The 25,709-nt window shown below is 58.6% G+C and overlaps 1 protein-coding gene across 1 annotated transcript in view; it reads right to left on the bottom strand.

The window, feature by feature from the left end:
• Positions 1–20,199, bottom strand: part of WNT7A (Wnt family member 7A) — a 64,110-nt gene extending 43,911 nt beyond the window's left edge. Inside the window, exons 1-2 of the mRNA XM_068982875.1 lie at positions 20,129–20,199; positions 15,315–15,541 (exon numbers count right to left, since the gene is read on the bottom strand). Of these exons, the coding sequence (XP_068838976.1) occupies positions 15,315–15,541; positions 20,129–20,199 (298 nt within the window). The remainder of the gene's footprint in view (positions 1–15,314; positions 15,542–20,128) is intronic.
• Between the last annotated feature and the right edge of the window lie 5,510 nt (positions 20,200–25,709).

Below are 25,709 nucleotides of genomic sequence, written 5' to 3'. Positions count from 1 at the left end.
ACGCTTCCCCAGCTACGTGGAGACAGGGCCTGGCCTGGAGGGCGGCTGGAGGCCCCATGGAAGGAGGTACATGGGCCCAGCAGGAGGGTGCTGGGGTGGTCAGCGGGGCGCAAGGGTGCTGCATAGCTGGGGGCCAGGAGACAGACCCAGCGGGGGGAGTCACTCGGGCTGGTGACTCAGCCTCCCGGCCCCTCTGGGTCTGAGAGCAGTACTGACTGCCTGGGAAGGAGAGGAACCCAGGCCCGACGTGTGGTGTGGCCGCTCAGAGCCAGGATGGGTGGGGGTCAGGGAAGCCCCTGGAGGAAGAGGCCCTGGGGGCAGAGAAGCATTTCAGGATCTGGGATGGGGTGGTGGCTGAAGTAGGGGCTGGGGAGGTGGCGGAGGCAGCAACCCCCAAGATGCTTCAAGCCCCGGGTCACTGTCACCTGACTCAGGCAGGCCTTTTCTCACACGCCCCCCCCCCCCCACCTTCACTGCACAGCCCTCCACCCAGGCTGCCAGGCCACGAGCACCCTAACCCCCAGCCACCTTCCCCCGCCGGCCCCACTCCACCAACCCTGCAGACACGGAGACCTATCCACCTGCCGGATCCACTGCCTCTCCGTGCCACGGCCAGACCCTGGCGTTCCACGACAGCCCTGCTCACACAGGGGCTCCGGAGCCCTAGCACTCGAGTCCAAACCCCAGCTCAGCCACGGAGTGACCGCAACGCAGACAAGTTCCTCCTCGTCCTGAGGCTCCAGCTCCAGCTCACGCTACCGAGCACCAGACCCACAAGGAAACGACACACGGGAGGGGGCAGGCGACAGCGAGGTCAGAGCTTCCCAGACAGCAAAGAATCTCCAGGGGGAGGGAACAGAGACGTAAGACGGGGAGGAGAGCCCTGTTCCGCCACTTTCTGGCTGTGAGACCTCAGCCGGGTCACCTAACTGCTCTGTGCTCCAGAGCCTCCGCTACGAAATAGGAGAACGACCACCCACTTTGTCAGGGAGGTTGAGAGGACTTGGCAGAATTAACAAAGAATTTAGCAGAGAGCCTGGCATGAGAAAGAAAGTAGTTTGACCCCATGGACTGCAGCCCGCCAGGTTCCTCTGCAAGAACACGACAGTGCGTTGCCATTTCCTTCTCCAGGGGGTCTTCCCAACCCAGGGTTCAAACCCAGCTCTCATGCACTGCAGGCAGACCCTTTACCAGCTGAGCCCCCAGGGCAGCCCCGCGTGAGAAAGTGACCCCGGGGATCAAACTGATTACAATTCCTACTGGTGATGTTAGTTAACAGTCCCTTAGGAGGAAGCTGTGAGGTAAGGAGGAGGAGTCTTCATTTGTTGAAGAAACCGGGGCCAAGAGAAAAGTCTGGCTCGTTCAGGCCACCCAACCGGTGTGGCGGCAGTGCGGAGCTGTGCAGACCAGGTGCTGTCCCCGGTGACCAAATGCCCGCAAAGTGCGGAGGCCCGGCTGGCGGCCTCGGCAGGTGAACGGACACTGCGTCTCCTTTATCTGCCCCAGAGCAGAGCAGCAAATTGAGGAGGAGTGGGGCGCTGGCCTGCCACTTGAGACTTGCCCTGCTCCCCAGGTTCATCCCTGGGGCGGAGTAGGGCTGGGGACAGTGGGCGGGGCTCTCCCACTCAGTGGGCGGGGCTGGAGACAGGAGGCAGGGCTCTCCCACTCAGGGTCCCAGGCCTCTGAGGCTCCTGTGCAACACGTGGCAACCCAGACGCTCAGGGAGGACACTTACCCAAACCCAACAGCGATGCTGATGGCTTCTGTTCCCACCAGGATGCCCCCAGCACATCCCGGATGGGTGGGAAGGGCGGCTACCCCTGCACACGCACAGCTCCCCTGAGTTCAAGGTCACCGCCTGACCAGGGTGAAGTCTATCATGGGCCATGGCCTCCTCTCTCCCCCCACCCCCAAGCTGGCCCTCACCTCTGCACCCATGGCCCCTGGGAAATAAAGGGACCATTACTCTTAGCTTCCGAGCTCCCAGGACCCAGGAACCGGCTGCTCAGGTCCAGATGCGGAAGGGCCGCTGCTGACTCCTGCCATCGACCTTGACCTAGGCCTTGCCCCCAGTGTGAGACTAGGACTGCCCAGCCCCCCTACTTCCCCTTCCTCACTGACCACCAGGGAAGCTGCCCTGGGCAGGGGGCTGGCCGTGTAACTCTTGCCAAGCCTGTTCACCTCTCGAGGCTTCTATTGCTGCGTCTGTGAAATGGGTGTAAGAGCATCTGTGAGTCATGGGCTGGCAGGAGGCTGACTCACTGTACCTGGCATGGAGTGACTGTTCCGTACACAGTTGATACCACCGCTGTGACTGTTATTAAAGATCTTTCTTTAAAGAATATACGTATTTGGCTGTGCTGGCTTTCAGCTGAAGCACACGGAAACTTTAGCTGTGGCATGCGAACTCTTAGTTGCGGTGGGCTCTTAGTTCTCTGACCAGGGATTGAACCCGGGCCTCCTGCATTGGGAGGGCAGAGTCTTAGCCACTGGGCCACTGAAGGACACGGCCGCCTCATGCAGAGGCCGGTGTGTGGGAATGACCCAGCGTCCAGCTGCCCGGCCAGACTTGGGGTTCCCGGCCTGTTTGGCTCCCACTGTTGACAGCCCCCATGACAGCGTCTGAGGGAGGGCTGAATGAAGGAGCAACTCCACCCTGCCAGAAGCTGGGCGACCCTGGGCAAGTCACTGAGCCGCTCTGAACCTCCGTTTCCGTATCTGTGAGTCTCAGCCACCTGGCCCGTGGCTGGTGCATGAATAAACGGGGGCGAGTGTTATGATGATTGTAACAGATGGAATCCCAGGCCTCCCAGGAGGAACGGAGTGAAACTCCCCCCGTCAGCATTCTCCATCGCCCTCCTGCCATGTCAGACTTGTCTGCTGGCTGTTGCTCACGCCACACCGACCACTCCCGCTGCCTCTGAGCTTCACCCCCTACAAGGCAGCGCCGCGTCGTGTCCCGAGGGCCTGCCGCAGAGCGGGCGTTCAGTACATCATCTGTTTAGTGAATGAATGAAGCCAGGCTCCCAACAGTGGCCAAAAGCCGAGGGCGCTTCGTTGAGCACGTATTACCAGCTCGGCACTTTGGGGAAGAGCTCTGCTCAGCTGTGCATGGGGAACCCAGCTGATTGGGGTCCAGAGAGGCTCTGACCCGGCAGGTGCAGGGCAAGGACGGGCCGTGCCTGTTTGGCACGACCTCCCCGTCCCCCAACTTGGGGCATCGGCACAGAGTCTGCCCGAGGCCTGGGGTTTGGGGGCTTTGGGGATGCAGGGAGAGACTAGAAGCGAAGGGACCTTGGTGAAGCACCTGCTGTGCTCCAGACCCACACTTGAGGCTGGTTCCCAACGGCCCTGTGGGCGGCCACCATCCTCCATTACCAAGGAGCAGGACACCGAGGCTCTGAGAAGCAAACCAGCCCGGACTGGGATTCCGGGCCCCGGTCGGTCAGCAGGGTCCTTCCTCAGTCCCGGCTCCCTCCTCCCTTCCTGGCTCCTCACTGCACGGGAAAGCCCAGGGTTGAGAGAGATTCCTTTGGCATAAGGCATCGACCCCAATCAAAATGCCTTTATTTCTGCCGTTCAATGGTTATCGGTTAAAGCATCAATAAATCACTTATGAGACCCATTTAAACGGGATGGGCTGCTGAGAACAGAGCTGACGGCAGAAAGAAGGCAGATGAGGATCCCCGAATCGTAAACCCTCAGACTCTCCGCGTGAGAGGCCACCTCACACGCTGCCCGCCCACGCCCCCTCCGCCCGCCCAGGCGCACAGCAGTTCCTGACTGTGTCTGTGGGAAACGGGGGCTCGGGGAGCGGACTTGCCCAGGGGCAGCCAGGATGCCAACACGGAGGTCACAGGCCACCTCGAAGGACTCCCCCAGCCCCGACCACGTGCATGCTCCTGGGACGACCCCTCTTGGCCTGGGGAAGGTCCTCCAGTGGGGCGGTTTCCCAAAGCTGTGTGTGTGAGTCTCCCTGGACACACGTGCACACGTGTCCTCAGGGGCCTGCTCTTTACTGCTGCAGAAACGGGATGAGGTGGCAACCCACTGGCACCCGCATCATAAGAAGAAAAGCAAAGTCATGAAATGCTTCCTGTCTGCCAGGCTCTTTCCTAAATGCTCAGTGCAGATCGACTCACCTCATTCTGGGCCCCCATGAGGTGTGCAGTGTCGTTACCTTCATTTTACAGATGTGAACACTGAGGCCCAGAGAGACGGTGTGCTCTGACGAGGACCCAAACCCAGTCACGCTGGCCCCAGAGTCTGACCCTCTCTCCTGCCTTGATGGCAGGACACCCACTCCAGTCCCTGGCCAGGCCCTTCCCAGATTCTTCCTCGTGGGGCCAGTAGGCTTGGCCACCACTGACCGTCCCCTCCAAGGGCAGACTCAGCCCCTCTCGCCTTGACCACCCCCCCGCTCTGGCCCCTGAGCAGAGGAAGAGCCTCCATCCGCCTTGCCTCTCCTTGCCCCCCGACCAAGTCAGTGCCCTGTTCCTTCACTCCACAGCTATTTCCTGAGCACCTCCTGGGTGGGGGTTACTATGCTAGGGGCTGAGGAACCTGAGGGCGGGATCAGGTGAGGCCTTGCCTTCTGGGGGGACAGACAGCAAGACCGCCTCGCCCAGGCAGCCCAGGGCTCTGCAGAGTGTAGGACAGGGAGATGATGGGGCAGGGCGCTCTGGGGCGGGGCTTCTGCACAGGCAGAGAGGGCTCCCGGGCCACCAGCGTCAGGCAGCCCTGCCCCAGCGCGGGCAGTGGTGGGAGCAGGCATGGGAGGAGATCCTGCCAGGCCCACCGCCCGGCCTGGGCAGAGGGCCCTCTGTCTTCAGAACCAGAGAAAAGTACCTGGCGCCACAGACATAAAGCCCAAGGTACCTCCTGGACCCAGAGCTTCACAGAGGCTGGGAGACTTGCCCAGGGTCACCAGTGACTCAGCGAGACCTGAGGGTTAGGACCAGGGTCTCCTGGCTACCAGCAGGAGTCCTGCCCTTGCTGCCGCCTCTGGCTCCTCCACGAGGCCACCAGCATCTGCAGGTGATTTTCCAGCCAGAAGCCCAGGTGGCCTCAGCTCTGAACTTGGCTATGATGGAGCCTCTTCGTCCCTCCCATCTGCTCCCTACTCAGCGGGGTGACCCTCAGCAAGGACTCCGGCTCCCCAGCCTCAGCTTCCCCGCCTGGGAAGTGAGAACCGCCCGGAGGACATGACCCAGCTGGCCTGAAGATGAAACGAAACCTCTGTGTTCAGAGAAGCCCAGTTCCCTGGGAGGTTCTTCGTAAAGACTGGAGTTATCAGGGAGATGAACCCGGGGAGCCCGGCTGACGCCCTCCCGCATTCCAGCTCCGTAATGATCCCGGCGGGGACAGAGGAAGTGAACTGGTGTCCAAGCCTGCCCAAAAGATTCCATTCCACCGCCCTGCGCAGCCGCTGCAAATGGTTTGCACCGGAATATTATCTGGGTGTATTTACGGTATCTTACTGGAAACCACAAAGTGCACTGTATTTTTTTTTTTCTCTTTTGCTATTTAAAGCTGATGGGTCAGAGAGTGAGCAATCTGCAGTGACACCGGCCGAAATATATGAAGATTTGGAAAACATACAGATGGAAAAAGGTGGCCTCTGCCAGCCCCGTGGCACGGTGCTCACAGCCCTCTCTGGGCTCAGAATGCCACACCTGGCTGTCTCCGAGCGGAGGAACTGGGAGACCCCTGGATGAACGGAAGAGTGGGGGCTTCAGGGGCACGTGTCTTGGCTGAGCCCAGCTGACAGGTCGGGCCCACAGAGCTGATCTCCAGTCCCCAGCCTCCGCCCTTCTCTCCTGCCTCCACTGCAACCAAGCATCTCCTCCCAGTGAACAAGGCTGGAGCGCACTGCTGCTGCTCGCCAAGGCCCGACAACAAACCTGCAGAAGATCATTCAAACACCTGAGGTTTTTGTTTTTTTTTAATACTCATACAGTGCAGTAAATTGGCCCATAGGTGTATCAGAATCTAATTCAAAATAGCCATACAATTGACGGATACTCGCTCAGATGGTAAAGAATCTGTCTGGAATGCAGGAATTCCTGGGTTGGGAAGATCCCCTGGAGAAGGAATTGGCAACCCACTCCAGTATTCTTGCCTGGAGAATCCTATGGACAGAAGAGCCTGGTGGGCTACAGTCCGTGGGGTCGCACAGAGTCGGATATGACACAGCAGTTAACACACACGGGCACTATATCTCCCTATGGTTTAATTACACATACATTTACGAACAAAGAAGAAATGCTCAAGGCATTCCTTCCTTCCTCCAAGCCTTTCTGCCTTCAGTTTGCAAATACCCTTCCTCTCCCACTGACCTGGTGACAGGCCACGTTGCCCAGTGGTCGCAGAGCAGGGCCCGGGACAAGGGAGTGCCGATCCAGCTGGGTTGACATGCCAGCTCCACTTCCCGGGGGTGGGGCCTGGGGTGAGCTGTCTGACCTCTGAAGGCCTCAGTTTCCTCCTCTGTGAAATGGGAATAATAAAGCACCTGCCTCCTAAGGGTGTCAGGAAAATGAAACAAGCCCAGGCACCAGCCACCAAACCAAGAGCACGCCTGGAAGGGGTGGGTAAGCAGTGGCTCCTCCTAGGAGGGTTTGTGGTTATCGTCTCCCTCGAGGCGCAGCTCGGGGTCCCCTCCGAGGGGCCTTCCTGACATCCTCTCCGTGGCTTGTGGCTCAGCACCTTCACCATCCTTATTCTGTGTTGAATTCAAAGATGAGTTCAACACAGAGGACCCAGATTACTCATCTGTGACGCCTCAGCAGTTGAATGAATGAACATGCGTGTAAAGGCGTGCGAGAGTGTGAGAGTGTGAGGAAAGCTGGCAAGAGAACGTTTTAACAAAAGAGTCATCTCAAAGAATAGCGTCAGGAGAGCTAAAACCCAGGATGAACTGAGGCTTGCAAAAAAAAAAAAATGCACATGAGACAAAAAGTCCTTTGTCAGCTGCGTTCTGAACAAGAATAGGGAAAGAATAGGTCTTTTGCTCTGCCAAGATGGCGTATTGTTAAGAAATGGCAGAGAGAAAGTGGAGCTGGCCCGCCCCTTGCTTCTGTGTGTCTCTCTGGAAAGGTCTTCAAATCACCCCTCCAAGTGGTCATCCGCTCACCAGACATGGGCTCCGTCCACCCGCCCAGCCCAAGATGGGGGAAAGATAGAGCCATTGTGCAAGGCATGCAGATTCCCAGACCTGGGCACCCCGGGGAGAGGGCCGAGCTGCTCTAGACCACTCGGGAGGAGAAGCAGTGAAATGGGACGGGAGCAGAAGCCCAGAAACACATCCATGTTGCCTGGCTGGTAGGCAGAGGAGGGTGGCCCCCAGCGCCTGAGTCCTAGGTCACCAGTGCCCTTCCCTGGAAAAATTCCACAGGGGCGTACCAAACAGGAGGTCGTGAGTATTTGAAAAAGAATGCAGCCGTCCCCAGGAGCGCATGTCAGGAAATCACCGTTTCTCTGTTGACGATAATGCTGGACTCCTAGCAGATTTCTATATGTGCTAAGAATCTGATCGTTCCCACATCCTGTCTTTTCCCCAGACACAGGGGAGAGAGGGTCTTCAGAGAGCTCTCCCCACCCCTATCCCCTGGCAGACCCTGCAGGAAGGATCCTTCCCCACCCCTGTCTCCAGCCCCTTTCTGCCCCTGCCGTCCCCCAGCATCCAGCCGGTGCCCAGGTCACTCTGCCCACCCCTGTCCCCCAGTGTCCAGCCGGTGCCCAGGTCACTCTGCCGGGGCCACACCTGCAGGCCTCCTGTGACTGCCCCTCCCCACCACACCCTTCCTCTCCCGGGTTGCGGTGGCCCATTCTAGGTGACCCAGCGGGCAGCCTTCCACTCTCCAGCCCAGTGCCATCGGCCCGGTGCCCAGCCCTCTTCTAGCAGACTTCCAGGGCACACTTCAGCCCTGACTTTGCTGTCTGTCCCCAGCAGATGGTGGGCACCCCAAGGGCAGGCCCGATGGCTGATTCATCAGCCACTTATCACACGGAAGATTCCAGTAAATATCTGTGGGGCCAATGAATGAAAGAGTGGGTGGACACACGGGGCGGGGGAGTCCCACGAGCACTTAAGTCACATGAATTCAACCAAATGCACCTGAAGCAGAAGTAAACTTAACATACCGTACGGACGGGGCTGCAACCTGGTGTAAGAGTGTGGAGAGCCCTCGGAAAACTAAAAACACCACTTCCTGGTGGTCCAGCAGCTAAGACACAGTGCTCCCAAGACAAAGGGCCCGGGTTCCACCCCTGGTCAGGGAACCGGATCCACGGGACGCAACTAAGCGTTCACACGCCACAGCTAGAGACCCTGCATCACGCTGTAACTGAGGCCTGGCACAGCCAAACAAACAAATAAATGTGTTTAAAAAAAATTAAAAATAGAACTAGCATATAGCAATTCTACTTCTGAGTATGTAGCCAAAGAAAATGAAAGTGCTAACTCAAAAATATTTGCACCCTCAAGTTCATCACAGCACTATTTACACTAGCCAAGACATGCAAATACCCTGAGAATCTACTGAGAGACGAACGGATAGGGAAGTGTATGTACATACAGGGGTGTGCGTGTATGCACGTGTGTGCACGTGTGTGTGCGTGTGTGTGTGTGTGTGCGTATGTGTACATGAAAAGAAGCGAAGGTATTAGTCACTTAGTCGTGTCTGACTCTTTTGCGACGCTATGGACCTAGCCCACCAGGCTCCTCTGTCCATGAAATTCAGGAAAGAATACTGAAGTGGGTTGCCGTTCTCTTCTCTATGGGATCTTCCAACCCAGGGATCAAACCCGAGTCTCCTGCACTGCAGGCAGATTCTTGACTATCTGAGCCACCAGGGAAGCCCAGATATAAATACATATATAAATATATAAATACACACACACGTATATACATACAGCAGGATATTACTCAGCCACAAAAAAAAGAAAGGGCTCCCGCCATCTGCAACATTCTGGATGGACCAGGAGGGCAGAGAAAGACAAATACTACGTGATCTCACTTATATGTGGAATCTTAAAAAATTATGAAAAAAATACTGTGCGAATCCTTTGCACACAGCACACGCTCACTCTGTCTGCCGTACATATGCACACAGGAACGTTTCCTGTACTTGTATAGAGAACCAGGTATTCCGAATGTTGTGGCTGATTTAAGGGACTTTGGAGAGTGGCACTGGCTGGAACGGATCTCACGGTCCACATCAGACACGGGGACGCGGCCCTGCTGTGCCCTTGGGGGAGGATGCTGGGCTTGGGGGTGGGTGAGTACACTTTCGTGGATAGTCCAAAAGCCCTGGGACGAGCATGGCCCATCTATGGGGTCCCCAGAGCACTGTTTCCTGGGGTGGCTGCCTCGGAAGAGCAGTTCCAGCAGACTGTCAATGAGCCTGAGGTCTGGGGAGACGGGAGCCCCAGGGAAGCCTACTCAAGGTGCTCTCTTGTCTGCAGGACTTCTCAGAGCCTCTATTGCAGGGAGAACAGCATGCTGAGGTCCCAAACTGATCATCCGGGGGCCCTCCTTTTCGCCCCAGAGCAGCAGGTGGGGGTGGGGAGGGCTAGAGACCTGCGTTCCCCAGAACAGACAGAGGAACAGGTCCTCTTGAGTCGCGCCTTGGTGGGAGGGCGGTCTCCCCTAGGCAGTGACCTAGACGACACTCATTCTACCTGAAGCAATGCAAACGTGGGAAGAGAGCTAACAGAAAGCTGGGCTAAGACGGGTCAGAACAACCGCAGGCAGGACTGAACCATCAGGGCTGCATTTCGGGTCAGAAACAGAAAGCATTCACTCAAAGAGGACAGAGCGCGTCCCCCGTGCATGGTGCGCCCAGACCTGGGCCAGAAGATGAGCAAGACCCTGGAGGGCTCAGAGCGGCTGGGGGCGGAGGGCAGAGTGGAGCGGCCCTGCCCGGGAAGCAAGCCTGTCTCCACGTGTTTCCTGAGCACCTACTGTGCGCCGGGCCCTGGGGTCACACAGAGAAGACGGTTGACAGGCCCATGCTCCGTGGACTGATGGCAGACACACACGGCAGTCACTTCTGAAAGCAGTAAGTGCTGTAAAGACAGCAGCACAGAGTGACCTGCGGGGAGGCTGTCACAGCCAGGTGGTCAAAGGCGGCCTCCTGGAGGAGGTGGCATCTGGGTGGAGGCCTGCACAGTGCTGGGCTGTGCAAGGTCCCCACCACTGCTCAGCAGCTTGGCCCTGTCGCCCTTCTGCCCTGACCCGTGTTCCAGAAGGGCCTGGGGTGGGGGTCTGCACCGTTCCTCGGGGCTGCACGAGCAAGCAAATAGAGAACGTGCCCTGGCGTAGCAAGTGATGCAAAGAAAACCACAGGGCAGGGCAATGAGGGGCGGGCAGTCTGCACCGCGCAGCAGGCCCTGGCGAGCGGTGGGCACGCGAGCCGAGGGTGGAAGCAGCAGAGGGCATCCAGGTTGGGGACCAGCTGGGGCAAAGGCTCCGAGCTGGGAAGGACTTGTCACACGTGAGGGTAGGGGGGGAGATGGGGTCAGGATGCAGGTCATGGAGGTCAGCAAAGGACCGGGGGACTGTTGGCATCTTGTTCTCAGAGCAACAGGGAGGGTTTTACAAACGGAGATGCCATGGTCTAAGCAACCGAGAGGACAGACTTTGCTGGGGGCCGTGTGGCTGGCGGGTGGGGGTGTAGGGCAGTGTATTAGGGGCTGATGGAGTCGGGCGACAGCTCTCTGAAGATGGAGATTCCAACCAGGAGGTGATGGTGGAGGTGGGGAGAAGTGGACAGACTCGGCGATGCGCTCCGCAGAATCAAAACGGGCAGCTCAGGTTAGAAATGGGAGCAGCAGCCTCTCCCCTTTCTATCCCACAGCTTCTTGTCCTGGAATAACCAGGAGTAAAGTCCAGAACCCCCAGTTCCTTGACTTTGTCTTCATAGCAGAGAGGCACGGGGGCCTCCTGGGAGGGTGAAGGGACGCCCCCGAAGGCCCACACCCTCCAGGTGCCAGGGCCTTACGTCCAGGGGGTGCTGCTGCCTGCCTCCTAGCAAGGTGGGCCGTGGGAAGTGGAGACTGGTGCTCGCTTGGACGCCCCACGGCCCACTGCCACCACCAGCCTGTTGGATACATAGCGGCCTCAGGAGTCGTATGTCTGTTAGGACCACACAAGCAAGAACCTCTGCAGCCACAGGAAACTTGCCAGTACAGTCTGCTGCTGCTGCTGCTAAGTCACTTCAGGCGTGTCTGACTCTGTGCGACCCCAGAGACAGCAGCCCACCAGGCTCCCCCGTCCCTGGGATTCTCCAGGCAAGAACACTGGAGTGGGTTGCCATTTCCTTCTCCAGTGCATGAAAGGGAAAAGTGAAAGGGAAGTCGCTCAGCCGTGTCCGTCCGTCTGTTAGGAGCACACAAACAAGAGCCTCTGCAGCCACAGGAGACTCGCCACCCATCTCGATCTCTCCACAAAACCTCCATGTGACATGGTCAGCCTCCCCCTGGTGCTGAGCTGAGATGCAGGTGCGAGAAACCAACAAGGTGATGGGTGAGGAAGGGCCGCCTTGACTCTGCCCACTGCCCCCCACCCCCTCATCAAGGCTCAATAAGATGAAAGATGGGGCTGAAGTCCTTGGGGCCCTGCCCAGGGACTGCGATGCAGCCCTCCCCTCCTACCCACGACGCGACCACGTACAACCTGATGGGAAATGGGCGACAAGAATGAATGGGCAACTTACCCAGTATTAAACCTGCTCGGCCCGCAAATACAGGAGCAGATTGCAACCCCTTGACTTCAAGGATATGCAAGTCATGGTGAGAAAACATTTCACATTGCCCCGCAGGCAGCGAGGAAGACCTCTGGGCGATCCCTAGAGTGGCTGCAGGTCAACGCTGCGGGCTGGGGGAGCGGCACGTGCGCAGTCACCGGGGCAAGCAGCTCTGTCCCCACCTGCGGTCACCAGCAATTCCGTGGCTCACTATAGACGCCAGAGACACACTCAGAGGCCCCGGGACGTGCACACAGGAAGGCCTGCGGGGGCCCTGTTAGCAACAGCCCAGACACCCCTCAGCCAGTGTGTGGGCACACAGATGGGGTCCACTCACCACGACTGATATGAATCAACCACGGCCACAAGGGGGACTTCCCTGGCGGCCCAGCGGTTAAGAATCCGCCTGGCAGTGCAGGGGACGCAGGTTCAAACCCTGGTGGGGGGAACTAAGATCCCAGCTGAGCCTGCGCACCACAGCTACTGAGCCCTAGCACTGTGCAGCCCAAGCACCGCAAACAGACGGTCACGTATGGCAACGAAAGATCCCGATGCCGCACCTGAGACCCGACGCAGCCAAATAAAACATATGTTTTTTAAAAAAACAGCTACAAGGAACGATACATATGAGCTCTGACAGTGGCGATGGGAGAAAAAGTAAATTCCAAAAGACCGCATATTACGTGATGCCTTTCCTCTGTAAAATTAAACACAACTCAAAACAATGTGCTTCCAGGGAATCTATCAGTAGGAGATAAATCAGACATCAAGACTCAGGAGAGATAAAGCGTGGCTTGGGAGGTGGCAACAGAAGTCGCCTGAGAAATGCTCACAAGGGTATAAACCAAACTTGCTCTCCTTGTCATCTTGGTGGATTCGAGGGGGAGTTCATCATTTTAATTAAGCAGAGGAAAAGCCTGGAGTGGGGGCTGCATGCTTTCCTGGGTCCCCCAGGGCCACACTGCTGATAAACCTGATGAAGGGTCACAGAATGCCTGGCGTGTAAGGCCCTTGATAGCTGGCCTGTGGTCTCACCTGAGGCTCCTGATCCCTGAGGCCGAAGACCCCTGCTGCCCCTCCCCTTAGCAATCACACATCCATGTCTTTTCCCCGAGGTTCCCTCGGCCTGGGATCCCATTCACTGGCCAGTGAAATTCCTCCCACCCTCCAGGACCCAGAGCAAAGCCATCTCCACTGTCCCGTCCGCTCCCTCCACCTGGGCGTCTCACCTCTGAGCACCCAGCACTCCTCATATGCTTTTCCCTAAAGTGCAGACCATCCTGCTGTCTGGTTGCTTGTTAAGGGCTCAGCTGTGTCCCCCAAACTTCATATGCTCAGCGCTAACCCCCAGGACCTCAGAACGTGTCTGTATTTGGAGGCATGGCCTGTAAAGAGGGGGTTAAGTTACAATGAGGCCACTAGGCTAAGCCATCTTCCAACCTGACCAGTGTCCTTAGAAGAGGAGATTAGGGCAGAGACATCAGGGCACCTGCAAAGACCAAGTGAGCACACAGGAAGACGGAGACCATCTACATGCCAAGCACAGGGTGGGGCCTCAGAAGAAGCTGACCCTGCCTGGGCCCTGATTGCAGACCCCATCCCCAGGACTGTGTGTGGGAGCTGCCCAGCCTGCGGCCCTTGCAGCCCTGTTGCCCGCGGTCCCTGTGATGGTTTGGGATGGACGGACGCTCCTGAGTCAGGCCCCAGATTCAATCAGAGTGAGTCCCAGGTCGCTTGCAGGCCTGTCGCTCTAAAACTGCAATCCCAGGGGTTTTCTTGGAGCCTCTGTTTGCTTAAAACCCCCGAGGCCACCTCTCCAACTGGAGCCTCCTCTGCAAGAATGCTCCTTGCCCCAGGCCTCCGCTCCTGCTGGGAATATACTGGTAGTATAAATGAGAAGTGCAGACTGGTGGTATCTGCCCCACCCCCGACCTCAGCCTGCAACAGACCCCTCAATTTCGCAGCTCTGGGCAGCTGGGGAGCTGCTGGCCAGCAAGGCCTCCTTCATCCTGGGACTCCCTACGCTGGAGCCCCACTATCGCACCACGCCTGGCACTACCACAATGCCACCAACGGGCTAGCTATTCCAAGACTGCCAGTGAGACTGGGATCAGCCCAGCCCCCAGGAGGCCATGCCACTCGCTGTTGCTGACCTTGGGCAAGTCCCCCGAGCCTCAGTTTCCCCATACGTAACACCTCACTTGTTAACAAAGATCCAGCTAAAATGCCAGAGCCCAGGCCTGGGTCCCAGAAACAGGGGGAAGGGGGGTGGGCAGGAAAAGGCGAGAAAAGCATGAGGGACCACGAGCGAGGGCTCAGAAGACGGCGGGAGAGGAGATGAGGCGCAAGGGATGCATGGTACCTCGGTACCTCGGTGTCGCGTGCTTGGGGAACAGGGTGAGGCTGGGTGGGTGGGAGGATGAGAAGGTGGGAATAGGTGAGGACCGGGGGCCGCGGTAGATGGATAAGCAGGTGGGGTTTCATCCTGAGGCCGGGAGAGCCTCCCAAGGAGGCTAAGCGGGAGACGACAGATTCCAGTTTCCATTTACAAGGGACACGAGGTCTTCGGGGCGGCCGGTGGCAGGTAGGAGGCTGGGGGTGCCCAGGGAGCCCCGAGGCGCTTCTGAAGGCTGGGGTGAGGACACGGGGCAGTGGGCAGATCCGGCCGGATCTTTCCAACATGAACTCAGTTTGCTGCTGTCAGGGCCGTGGGAGATGGAGAACCCAGGGATGCTCCTGGAGCAGTCGAGAGGGCTGGGGTGAACCACTGTGGCCCAGGGACCCCAAGCTGACCTCACTTCCAGAGAAGTGCCCCGCTCCTCGGCTCAGCAGTGGGCTTGCAGGGTTCCCGGCCCCACCCAGGTCCAGACGCACAGAAATGAGAAGATACACAACGCGGCCTTCCCCACCCAGTGCATGCCTCCCGGCCACCAACACCGCTGCGATGCCCTTTCCACCAGGCTTCCCTCACGATCACCTTGGAGGCCGGACGCGCGGCCCGGCGCTGTGTGTGTCTGTGTGTGTTTAACCGCACAAGGCACTACTCCCATAAGACAGGGGCTGGAGACCCGAATGCCCACAGAGGCCAGGCAGCTCGTATCAGGGCCGCGGGCGGGCATGCGTAGGGGCGGGCCCTGGGGGGTGACTGGGCTGCCCAGGCTCCATCAACAGGGTGCTGTGTTCTCAGCTGCAGCCCATCATGAGCTCAGGGGACACACGTATAAGCTATCAGTAGCTCTTCCGAGTTTTGCAACAGCAGCCAGAAGTTCATGTGTTTTTGGTGAAACGGATAACTTGAAGATCTGGGCGTCAACTTGCAGACCAGTATCAGTGCTGTATCAGCCAGTTCGCCTTTGGGCCCCTGGTCTGCAGCTCCGCCGTGAACAGATGGTGGCATGGGTGCAAACCAGAGAGCTGACCCCCCTCACGGGCTCTGAATTCTGCACCTGTGGGGTCCCATAGCTGGGGCGTTCCACCCTGGGGCAGGGGATCCTGGAGCAGTTCCGAGGCCTCCTGGTCTCCCCACGGCCTGTCAGACCCCGCTCGGGGCGCCCAGGTAGCACATACCCACTTTGAGCTCCTTGCCGAAGACGGTGCGCTCCCCCAGTGCCGAGCAGTTCCAGCGGCCGTTGCGGAATTGAAACTGACACTCGTCCAGGCCCATTTGCGAGCCTTCTCCTATGACGATGATGGCGTCGGGCCGGCTCTGGCAGATCGCCCGCTGTCTGGGGGCCAGGCCTGGGATCTTGTTACAGATGATGCTTGCGCCCAGAGCTACCACCGAGGAGAAGCCGCTGGAGCAGGGGACACAGAGAGACGGAGCGTTAGGCCAGCAAGGTGCAGGGGCGGGGCACAGCCTGCAGACCCTGCCTGGGTGTCCAGCCCTGCCTCCCCCCACCGCTCCCATCCCAGGCCTCTCAGCTTCTGACACTGCACGCCCAGCCCACGTTCGCGCGTTCGTCATTCCCATCAGCACTTGTGTATATTCAATATTAGGCGTAATTTCCTTTTTAGACACAAAGAAAGATGATGCTGGTCACAAACATACTTCCACACGAACTCGGCCAGTTGCCTTTGCATCTTTGGGAGGATTCAGTTGAGACGAAGTTTAGAATCATGCAAAATGGAACTGATAACTGTTTAGGGACCATCTCTGTGTGATGAAACTGCAAAGGTAACCCCTCAGTTTCAGGAAGCAGTTGCCTCTAATAGGGCAGCGGGTGCACAGATATTAAAGAAAAAAACATTTAGACGTGTTATGTATGTATTATGGATGTACGTGTTTCATTATACGTGTTATGTATGTATATGGATGTACGTCTTTCATTATAAACACAGCTTTAAAAAGTAACTCTAAAGAGAAAATGAAAAAGACAGAAAAAGAAACAAGAAAAAAAACAAAAAATTTTAATGGGAAAAGTAGAAAAAATAAAATAAAAATAAAAAGCAATTGTGAATAAAAGTTGCAGTCTTTCCTTCCTGCAGGCCCATGGAGTATGTGGATCCCACTCCAGACACGAGTGGCCTAGAGCACGCTCACGACCTTGGCAGAGAGGTTCCTGTCCTGCTCACTCACTCGCTGCACGGGTCCATACCAGACACCTGTCAGGGCACCAGGCTCGGACAGGCGAGGCCCTGCCCTCGAGGGGCCACCAAAGCCCACAACGCATGCACCAGATAAACACAACAGGCCCTACAGCGATGCCCACTACTGAGAAAATAGTGAAGACGCTGTGACAGCAAGTAGGGGTGGGCTTGGGAGGGGAGGGGCCGCTTCAGCTGGAGTGGTCAAGGAGGGCCTCCCTGAGGAGGTGGCAGTGCAGTAGAGCCCTGAAGGGTTGGGAACCAGCCGTGGGAAGGTCTGAGGCAGAGTATTCCGGGGGGCATCGGGGGTGGGGTGTGGCGGGAACAGAAGATGCAAAGTCCCGAGAGGGGGACAAGCTTGGGATCGCCAAGGAACAGAAAGAAGCCACAGAAGCCAGCTGGGAACCAGGGCTCAGGGAAGGGAAGAGCCTGGAGAGAGGTGATGGCTGGCGGCGGGAACTTTCTCCATGCGCCACGAGGCACGGGAGGGCTGGAAGCCGGTCCCTGGCAGGGTCCCCCCACCTCCAGCCCTGGGCGGGAGAGCACTGCGGGACTCCAGGACGAGGCAGGGAGCGTGGGCAGGCCAGAGGTGGCGGTGGCTTGGCCTTGGTGGCAGTGGTGTAGGGTGGCTGCAGATGAAGCGACCCAGCGCTGTGGAGGGCTTGGGCAAGGGCACAGAAAAGAGGCGACCGTATGAGTCACGGGCGTCTGGCCTGAGTGTGGGGCCGCTTCCTAGCATCCAGGTAACCCCAGAGAGGCTCCGATGGCAGCGCAGACCAAGGAGCCAGCCCTCCCCTTACACAAAGATGGCCCACTTGTCTGGAGCTCCCATTGTGTGTAATTCTCGAAAGGCCATCAAGCATCCTCTGGATGAGAAGACCTCACTCGGGTTGTAGTAATGAGCTCCTGTTGACACAGCCAAGGTCAGTACCCCGCCAGCCGAGCGCCTCATCCTTCCTGCCCAGCCTGGGATTTGCCAAGGGGAGGGGCCCCCACTGTTCTCCAAGCGTTCTCCACCTCTGCCCTCTTTCCTGCCGCCCCTGCCACACACCAGCCCTCCTCCTCCTGCCTTGGGTCCTTGATCCTCGCCGGTTCCTCTCCCGAGAAGCTTTTGCCCCCTGAGCTTCACGTGCTTGGCCTCTTGCCATCAGCCACGTGACCTTGAGGGTCCCCTCTCTGACCATCCCGCCTAAGGGAACCTGCCTCCCCACGCCATCCCTCCTAACTTTCCATCCGAATCATGAGCCTCAGAAACGTCTCTCAGGCTGCGTGCCTGCCACGTAGAGGCACCCCCAGCCTTGGATGCATCTGTGAGCTTTGCAGGATGCCTACTATACGCAAAGGCAGCGTGGCCTGGCCACCACTCACACTGGACCACGTGGTCTCTCTGAACAGCCCTCCTGGGCAGGGACCGTCACCTTCATTTCACGTGTCCACTCTGCACAGCTGAAAGCCGAGGCTCACAGAGAGTGAGACCTGGACACTGACAAGTGCTCTCAGTCACTCGTCTCAGCCACTACAACACAGAGCTAGAAGGCCTGCAGCATTTGAGGAAGAGGCACAGCATAAAAAGAGCAGGTCAAGCAGAGACGCTCTGGCCCCAAGACAGCAGATGCCTCTGAACACCTAGCTGACCACTGGGAAACCCCCTCCATCAGCAGAGAGTGAAATTATATATTTGGGGAAAAAAAATTCACAGGCACAAATAGTCTCAAAGCTAAGCGTTCAGGCCTAGGGTGCCACCGAAGCTTCCTTCACCTAGGAGCTGTGTGACCTTGGGCAAATTACATCTCCTCTCCGCGCTCGGTTTCCCCATTACTAAAATGAGGGTATTAACTAGGCCTCATCTCAAAGGGAGGCTGAAAAATTAAACATGGGAAGTGCTCCCAAGGTGTCAGGCACACAGTGAGCACTCAATAAATGAGCTGCTGTAGTAGTTACGGTTACTGGGTCTGATTGTTCCAAAAGGCTGGTGCCTGAGTCACCGGAACTATCCAGATAAGAATACACAGGTGCCTTGCCATCCCTCGGAACCAGAAGGCCTCTCACGAGAGAGCTGTGAAGCTTCACCTTTCGTGCCCATTTTACAGATGGATAAGCCGAGGTGCAGAGAGCAGCAGGGCCTGGCCCCAAGCCACCCTGCCACTCCCCGCCTGACCTGGCCCTCTCTCCCCACCCCAAAGGGCGGCCGCGGGACGGAAGGCTGGCGCCCTCCGTGGCTCCAGTGCTCTCTCCCTCCGTCCCTCTGGGCAGCTGGGTCCCTGCGGGGACTGTGAGGTCTCGGCGCCGGCGGCGGGAGGGCAGGCGGGCGGGGCGGCCAGGGGAGGTTATTTTCTGTTGTTTTCCCTTTCTCTCTCCGCTCCCGGGTCCCTCCGCCCCGTTTCTAATTAAAAAGGAGATAAAGCCGCACGCGGCCAGCGCCAATCAGCCCCACCGGCTTCCTGGATGCGCGCGGGGCGGTGGGGCGCGGGCCAAGATGAAGATTAAAGCAGGGGGAAAAAAAAAAAAGCAAAGCCACCCAGACGCGGGCGAATCAATAACACTTAAAACAGCCGCAGGCAGGCAGCGCGCGAGCCCCGCAGCCGCCTCCCGGCCCGCGGTCACGGCTGGCAGCCGCCTGGTCCGCTCCGTGCGCACCTGCTGGCCGCCGCGGCCGGTCAACTTGCGAGATCGCCGGAGCCGCGGGGCGGGGAGGCGGGGGAAGCGAGTGACAAAACACAAAGGATCCATCACACACACACACACACACACACACACACACACACACATACCCCGCCGCAGACCCTGCAGTCCGTCCCCTCCCCAAGCGGAGCTGGGGGCGCCGCTCTCGTGAAACCTGCCGAGGTGGCCCCGGCGCGCCGGAACCCCCCATCCATCCCTGGAGCCCCCACCCTCACGCTTCACGCGCACTATCTCCGAAATACAAAGGGTGACTGGCCCTGCAAACGCAGCTCCAAGTCGCGTCCCGGGCCGCCCCCTCCCACCTTCCAGCCCGAGCGCCGTACCCGGCCCACCTCCCAGAAACGCCAGGGTGAGGCGGGGAGGGCCGCTCGGCGGACGCGCCGGCCGCCTCGGGTGCCCAGCTTTAGGGGGCGGGCTGTCCCGCCTCTCGCCGGCGCTGGCTCGCGAGCTTGCGTCCCTGGGTGTCTCGGTCCATCTCCAGCTCTACCCTTGTGTGCGTCTGCTCGGGTGGCTGGCGCTGTCCCCTCGGCCCCGGGGGTCTGAGGGTTCCTGGAAACGCGTGGTGCCCAGGCTTCTGCTTTGGCCCAGCGAATCGTGCCTCCCTGCGGGTACCTGTTCCCTGCTCGCAGACCCGCCCCGCCTGCCACCCGGGGACTGCCCTGCACTAGGAGCGGCTGTGCCCGCCCCTCTGTGGACACTTTCTCTTGGGCTCTGGGGGCTGAGCTCCCTGGGAGCTGCTGTGGTCCTGGCTGGTGGTCCCATGACCCGGTCCGAGTGTCCCTGGGAGGCGCTGACCCTTTGCTGCAGGGGACCCTCTTCAGAGTCCCCCGCGCTGGAGCGTCCCTGCGGGTTGTCCTTGGCTTGGGGTCGGGGGAGGGGGCTTCCTCCCTCGGGCATTCCGAGGACGGCCGTGTCTCTGGAGCTGTGCGCGCCCCTGGGGCTCGCGCCGGCGGGGGCCCTCTGTGCGCCCACCATTCCCGCACCTCACCCACCTCCGCCTATCTGCGGAGCCAACGAAGTTGGCGGCCGGCGGCGGCTCGCGAGCGGCTCAACCCCTCCCCGAGACACGCCAACTTTGCCGGGACGCGCGTGCAGGGGGTGCGAGCGGCCCTTACCCGATCCGGAGGTAGACCATGCCCAGGCTGAGAAAGAAGTGGCCCAGGCAGCGCCGCGCTTTCCGGTTCATAGTCCCCGCTGGCCGCCGGGGCCGCGGGCCGGGCCGGGCTGATCCCGCGGGCCGGCCTTGGCGGGGCAATCCACATAGCCCGCCCTGGAGGCGCGGGCCGAGGCTTCCCGAGGCCGTCTGTCGTGCGCCCGTCCGCGCGCTCGGCGCCGGAGCCTCGCCGGGAGCGCGGGAGCCACCGAGCCCCGGGGAGGAGGGAGGAGCGAGCGCGGCGCGGGGCGACGCCGGGCTGCGCGCGAGCGGCCCGGGCGAATGTGCGAGGCGCGGGGCGTGCGGGGGCGCTGCAGCCGCCCGCCCCCGCCCCTCCCACCGTCCCCCGCCCCCGCCCCGCCCGCCTCCCCGGAGCGCCCGCCCCGCGCCCCCGCGCCCGCGGGACAGGGCCGCCTGCTCCGAGCGCGCTCGCGCTTGCCCCACGCGCTCCCGCGGCGCCCCCTCCCGGCTCCGGGGCGCCCAGCCGGGTGGGGGGCAACGGGAGTCCGCACGAGCCGCCCCTCCGGCGCCAACTCGCCGACTGCGGGGCGAACGGACGCGCAGGGACGGCCCTCCGGTTGGGGGGAATCGGGGCTCGGCCGAGAGCCCTCACTCGCGCCCGGGCCTGCCTCCCGGTCCCTCCGAGTGCTCGGAGCTGGGGGGCGGGGGGTCGTGGAGAGCTCACTCCCCTCTCCCCAGCTTCGGGGGAGGGCGCCCCCTTCCGCAGGGCTAGTGGCAGAGGAGGATGACTTGGCTCAGCGGATCCCTCCTCACCCCCGTCCATTCGAGGCGGGGCGGCAGGTGGGTGCCCAGGTGAGACAGCCTCCGCTGGAACCCCGCTCCTGGAGGACAGTCGGAGCCGGGCGGAGGCCTGGACTCCCCGCTCGCAGCCCGGACGCGGGGCGCGCGAGCCGCCCGAGGGCTCCGGGCGCAGCCGGCGGCTCAGCGCGCGCTCGCGGCGACACCTGGCGGGCGGTGCAGGTAGGCCTGGCTCGCTCGCGGGGACAGCGTCCAAGCTGACCAGAGGTCCTGACCCCTTCCCATGATACGCAGCCCAGTCCAGTGAGCTAGGGGCTTTGGGACTCAGATTGCAACGAAAGAAATCGAGGCTCAGGGCAGCGAAGGTGTTTTCCCAAAGACACCAGCTGGAGGAGTGGCCGAGCCAGATTGCAAACAAGGCGTGCGTGACTCTAGTGAACAACTCCCGGCTCCTCAGGGTTATCACTTCTGAACCGCTTTGCTAAATCACACAAGGTCAATGAAAACCACGATTCTAGCGTCCATTCCCATTGCACAGATGTCTGCGCCACGCCCCAGCGTGGGTGCGGCGGGTATTTTAAGGAATAAGTACAATATCCTTCTCTCCGAGCTGGTGGGGGAGGCAGACCCGAAGTAAACAAGTGCATAATTGGAGACGTCAGAGGGGCAGGTGCAGATGATAAGACAGAGTGATGGTGAGAGACAGCTCTGGGGCTGGAGGGTTGATTTTAGACGTGAGACCTGAAGGGCAGGGAGGAGAGGGTCCAGCAGTACAGGAAGCAGAAGGCAGGACAGAGGCTCACAGGTGGGCAGGAGCCGCAGGAGGGGATGAGGGCTGTGCTCCAGAGAGAAGGAAGGCCAGCGAGGCTGGAGCAGGGAGATGGGGTGCGGATCCCGTGGAGCTCCATGGGCAGGCGAGCAGCCATCCTCTGCCTGTGTTTCTCCCAGCCCTGAGCAGCCTGCCTCCAGAAGGCCCTCAAATGTGCTCTTTCTTCTCTACACACACTGTCATTCTTAGACCAAAGACACACCCAGGTCACAAATAGTAGGGGACATTCAGAACCAGGGACTGGGTCACAACCAGGACGTTGGGGCAGGTGGATCAAATAAACAATTCAGCGTCTGCCCTCCAGAGGCAAGTAGTTTGAGGACCAGTTTAATCATCACATAGGTAGTACGTGCTGCATGCCAGGTGCTGTCATCAAGAACATCAGCATATTAACTCATTTAGTCCTCTCACGATACTATGAGATCAGTGTTACTCTTCTTGCCAATATGAACGGAATGCTGGAGGGAGTGGGGTAGGAGGGCTGCAAAAGGTGAGGCCCAAGAGGAGGTCTAGGGATAAGTTCAGGGTACAAGCTTCAGGAGATGGTGAGGGACAGGGAAGCCCGGGGTGCTGCAGTCCGTGGGGTTTGAAAGAGTCAGAACGGCTCAGCGACTGCACAACAAGGAAAGTGAATAAGTGTGGGCCTTCTCTGAAAGAGAAGTGGGGCTGTGGCAGGCTCCGGTTCGTGCTTCAGGAGGCACATGGCAGCTGTTACAGGACCAGTAGAGGGAGGCAGGACATGGGGTGGGAGGTTGTTGGGAGAGAGGGCTCAGGGTGGCAAGACTCAAGGAGACCAGTGGAGGCAGACAGTCTGAAAGCAGGGAGATGGGGTGAAGAGGCCCCAGGATGGCCTTCTGCCCTGGGAGGCACGGTGGTTGATGAGGACAACACGGAGCCGGGCAGGAGAAGCTGGTCTGAGGCCCATGAACTTGGCTTTGGAGGTACCGAGTTTGATGTGCCTGTAGGTCACTGATCGGACAGGTGAACGTGTGTGCCGGGAGAGAGGGTGTGGGCTTCCGAGGGTGACTGAGGTCTCCGCAGCCAGCAGCCGGTTAAGCCAAGGCAGGGATGGAATACTGCCTTGAGGCAGAGAGGCTGAAAGTGAACGTGTAAGTCTGACTCTTTGCCACCTGGTGGACTGCAGCCTGCCAGGCTCCTCTGTCCATGGGATTCTCCAGGCAGGAATACTGGAGTGGGTTGCCATTCCCTGCTCCAGGGTCCCGACCCAGGGATTGAACTCGGGTCTCCTGCATTGCAGGCAGATTCCTTACCATCTGAGCCACAGGGGAAGCCCCCAAAGAGAGGCTGAGTATGCTGGAGAGAACCAGCTAGGGGCAGGAGCAGCAGGAGCGGCTTGGGAGTCACTGAGAGAGCCGGGAAGGAGCAAGGAGCCTGCAGGGCCGGAGCCTGCAGGGTCAGATCCTGCCAGGGAGGTGAGGGCATTTGGCATTTAGAGACACCCCCTCTTGAGCCGCCTGCAGCTGGCCTGGGGCAGGGGGCTTTGGCGCCCCCTGCTGGAGTCAGAGAGAGGCTGCTTGGTTCCCAAGGGCTGCAGTAATGGGTCCTAACACATCCGGTGGGGTGCTTGCCAGACCAGCTCTTAAGTGTGGGCTTTTAGAGGGAGTCAAAGCCTGGCTCCACGTTTGTCTCTGTGACCTTGGGGCAGGTCCTCGCAGCTCTCCTTGGCACTCCTGTAAACTGGGGGTGGTAACAGTTTCTACCTCCGAGCATCGTGAGGTTTAAGACACTCACGGAAAGTGCTCAGAAGGTGGCCTGGAGCACAGTAACGGCCGTGGACGCATTTGGGATGTTAAATCAATGGGGGTGGCCACAGATGCCACTCGGTGACACCACTGATCAGGAAAGGACATTGTGTGTAAGACAGTCTCTGCCTTCATTTGTGCTTACGAGAAAAATGTCAGCAACGCAAACCAGAGGCAAAGCTTTCATCACTAAAGTATTTGGAGGGCGTGGAGATTCCCAGGAGCCAGGCTCCCAGTGACCTGCTGCCTGGGGCAGCCTGTGGTGAAAGTCAGGGCCTTTCCAGCAGGAGGAACGCAGAGCCGTGGGGCATGGGACAGGGCGCTCGTGTGGGAGCCAGAGAGTGACATTCTCCTTGGTCACCACTCTGTGTGGCTCCGAAGAAGTCACTGCATGTCACCTCCTCTGTAAACCGGGGTGAGGATGATAACGCTCCCTCGGGAATTATATGCACTCGTGTATGTGAGCATTTAGCAGAGCGTCTTGTAGACATCAGGCACTCAGCATGTGATAGCTCTTTGATGCTGATGAAGATGATTTCGGTGATAATACTGTATATTGGGACCCAGCCCTTTAGGACCTTCAGGAATCTTAAAGGTCATCTAGATCAGTGTTTTTCAAACTTCCAGGTGCAACAGAATGACTTGCTTACAGAAAAAAAAAAGGGGGGGGCCAGGTCCTCTCCTGGATTTCCTGGTGGAGGTGGGCATCGCTTCTCTGCTCATAACCAGCTCCCAAGGTGCCAGCCAAGTCTGGCTTGATTGGAGTCCAGGCCTCACGCAGAGCCCACCCCTCTCTGGACCCGTCCTGGCTGAGTGGTGGGCACTGTGCCCAGAGCTCTCACCAGGAGGCAGCTCACTTCGACTCAGGTAGGGGAAGAGCAGGTCTCCACCCTTTCTGGGCCTTGATGTCTCCAGCTCAGACACGGCTGCCCTGTGTCTGCATCTCCCCCAAAGGAACTTCTGCAGACACTTAGTTTTCCAGAGACAAGCTCAAGGGTGCAAGAGTGAGACTTTTTAAATTGTCTTATTTCAGTGCAATAGAACATCCACAGATCTTGGACGAATCGGGATGACAGCTTTCTGACTGAAGGCCACCCTCCGCTGACTGCCCTGCTTGAGTTTATCTCTGTGTTGACTGCCATTGACTATATTTAATCTGTAACTTGCTGACTTTAGAAGAGCCTAGACTTAGTTTTATGATAGTATATACTAAACAATGTAATACAGGCAGACCTCTGAGTTATCGTGGGTTTGGTTTCAGACCACCAGTGATCCAGACAGTAATGCAAATATCTCAATAAAGCAAGTCACAAGAATTTTTTGGTTTCCCAGTGCATATAAAGCTATGTTTATACTGTACTATACGATAGTCCGTTACGTGTGTGATAGCATTATGTCCAAAAAAAGTACACACTTTAAAAATACTCTGTTGCTAAAAAATGCTAACCATCATCTGACCCTTCAGTGAGCTGTGGCCTTTTTGCAACAGTAATGTAATGGCCACCCATCAGAGATCACCTTAACAAATAGAATAATGTTGAAAAAGTGGAAATATTTCGAGAATTACCAGAATGTAGCACAGAGACCCAAAGCGAGCAAATGCCATTGGAAAAATGGGTGTTGATAGATTTACTGAACAGAGGGTTGCCACAAACCTTCAATTTGTAAAAAAATAAAAATAAATCTTTGAACCACACTACAGCGAGGCATGCCCGTAGCAAACATTGGTCAAGTGGACATTTGGTGGAGGGGAGAAGCACACAGCCAGCCTTCTCAAGCTCAAGAAACGCTCCCGGATTGTTTCTGAGGACTGCCATGGCTTGTGAGCCCATAGGTGGAGCCTCACATGGGATTTTCCACTGACCTTGGGGGTAAAGGCATTGCAAGGCCGTTGCACACTCCAGGGTGTGGGAGGGGATGGGGAGCTTGGAGCTTGGTGGTACCGGAATCCCGCTTGTCCCTTCTGGACTCCATCCTTCCCGTCTGTGTGCTGAGCAGTTTGGGCAAGCCTAGCGCATCTTGCAGAGGCTCGTATAAGACCTGACGCCTGCTTTGCCATGAGGAGTCTGCAGCCAGTGGTTTTATCTGTGAGACTTCATGTCCAGGCCAGAGTGCCAGGAACAGGAGGAGCTGGTGGCAACAGATGAAGAAGCCCCCTTCAGAGCCCATTTCTGCCCGCGTGACCTCGAACG

Source organism: Capricornis sumatraensis, chromosome 10 (genome assembly GCF_032405125.1).
Source record: "Capricornis sumatraensis isolate serow.1 chromosome 10, serow.2, whole genome shotgun sequence".
NCBI lineage: Eukaryota > Metazoa > Chordata > Mammalia > Artiodactyla > Bovidae > Capricornis > Capricornis sumatraensis.
The sequence above is the reverse complement of the archived record's forward strand: the minus strand, read 5'-3'. Positions and strand labels throughout refer to the sequence as shown.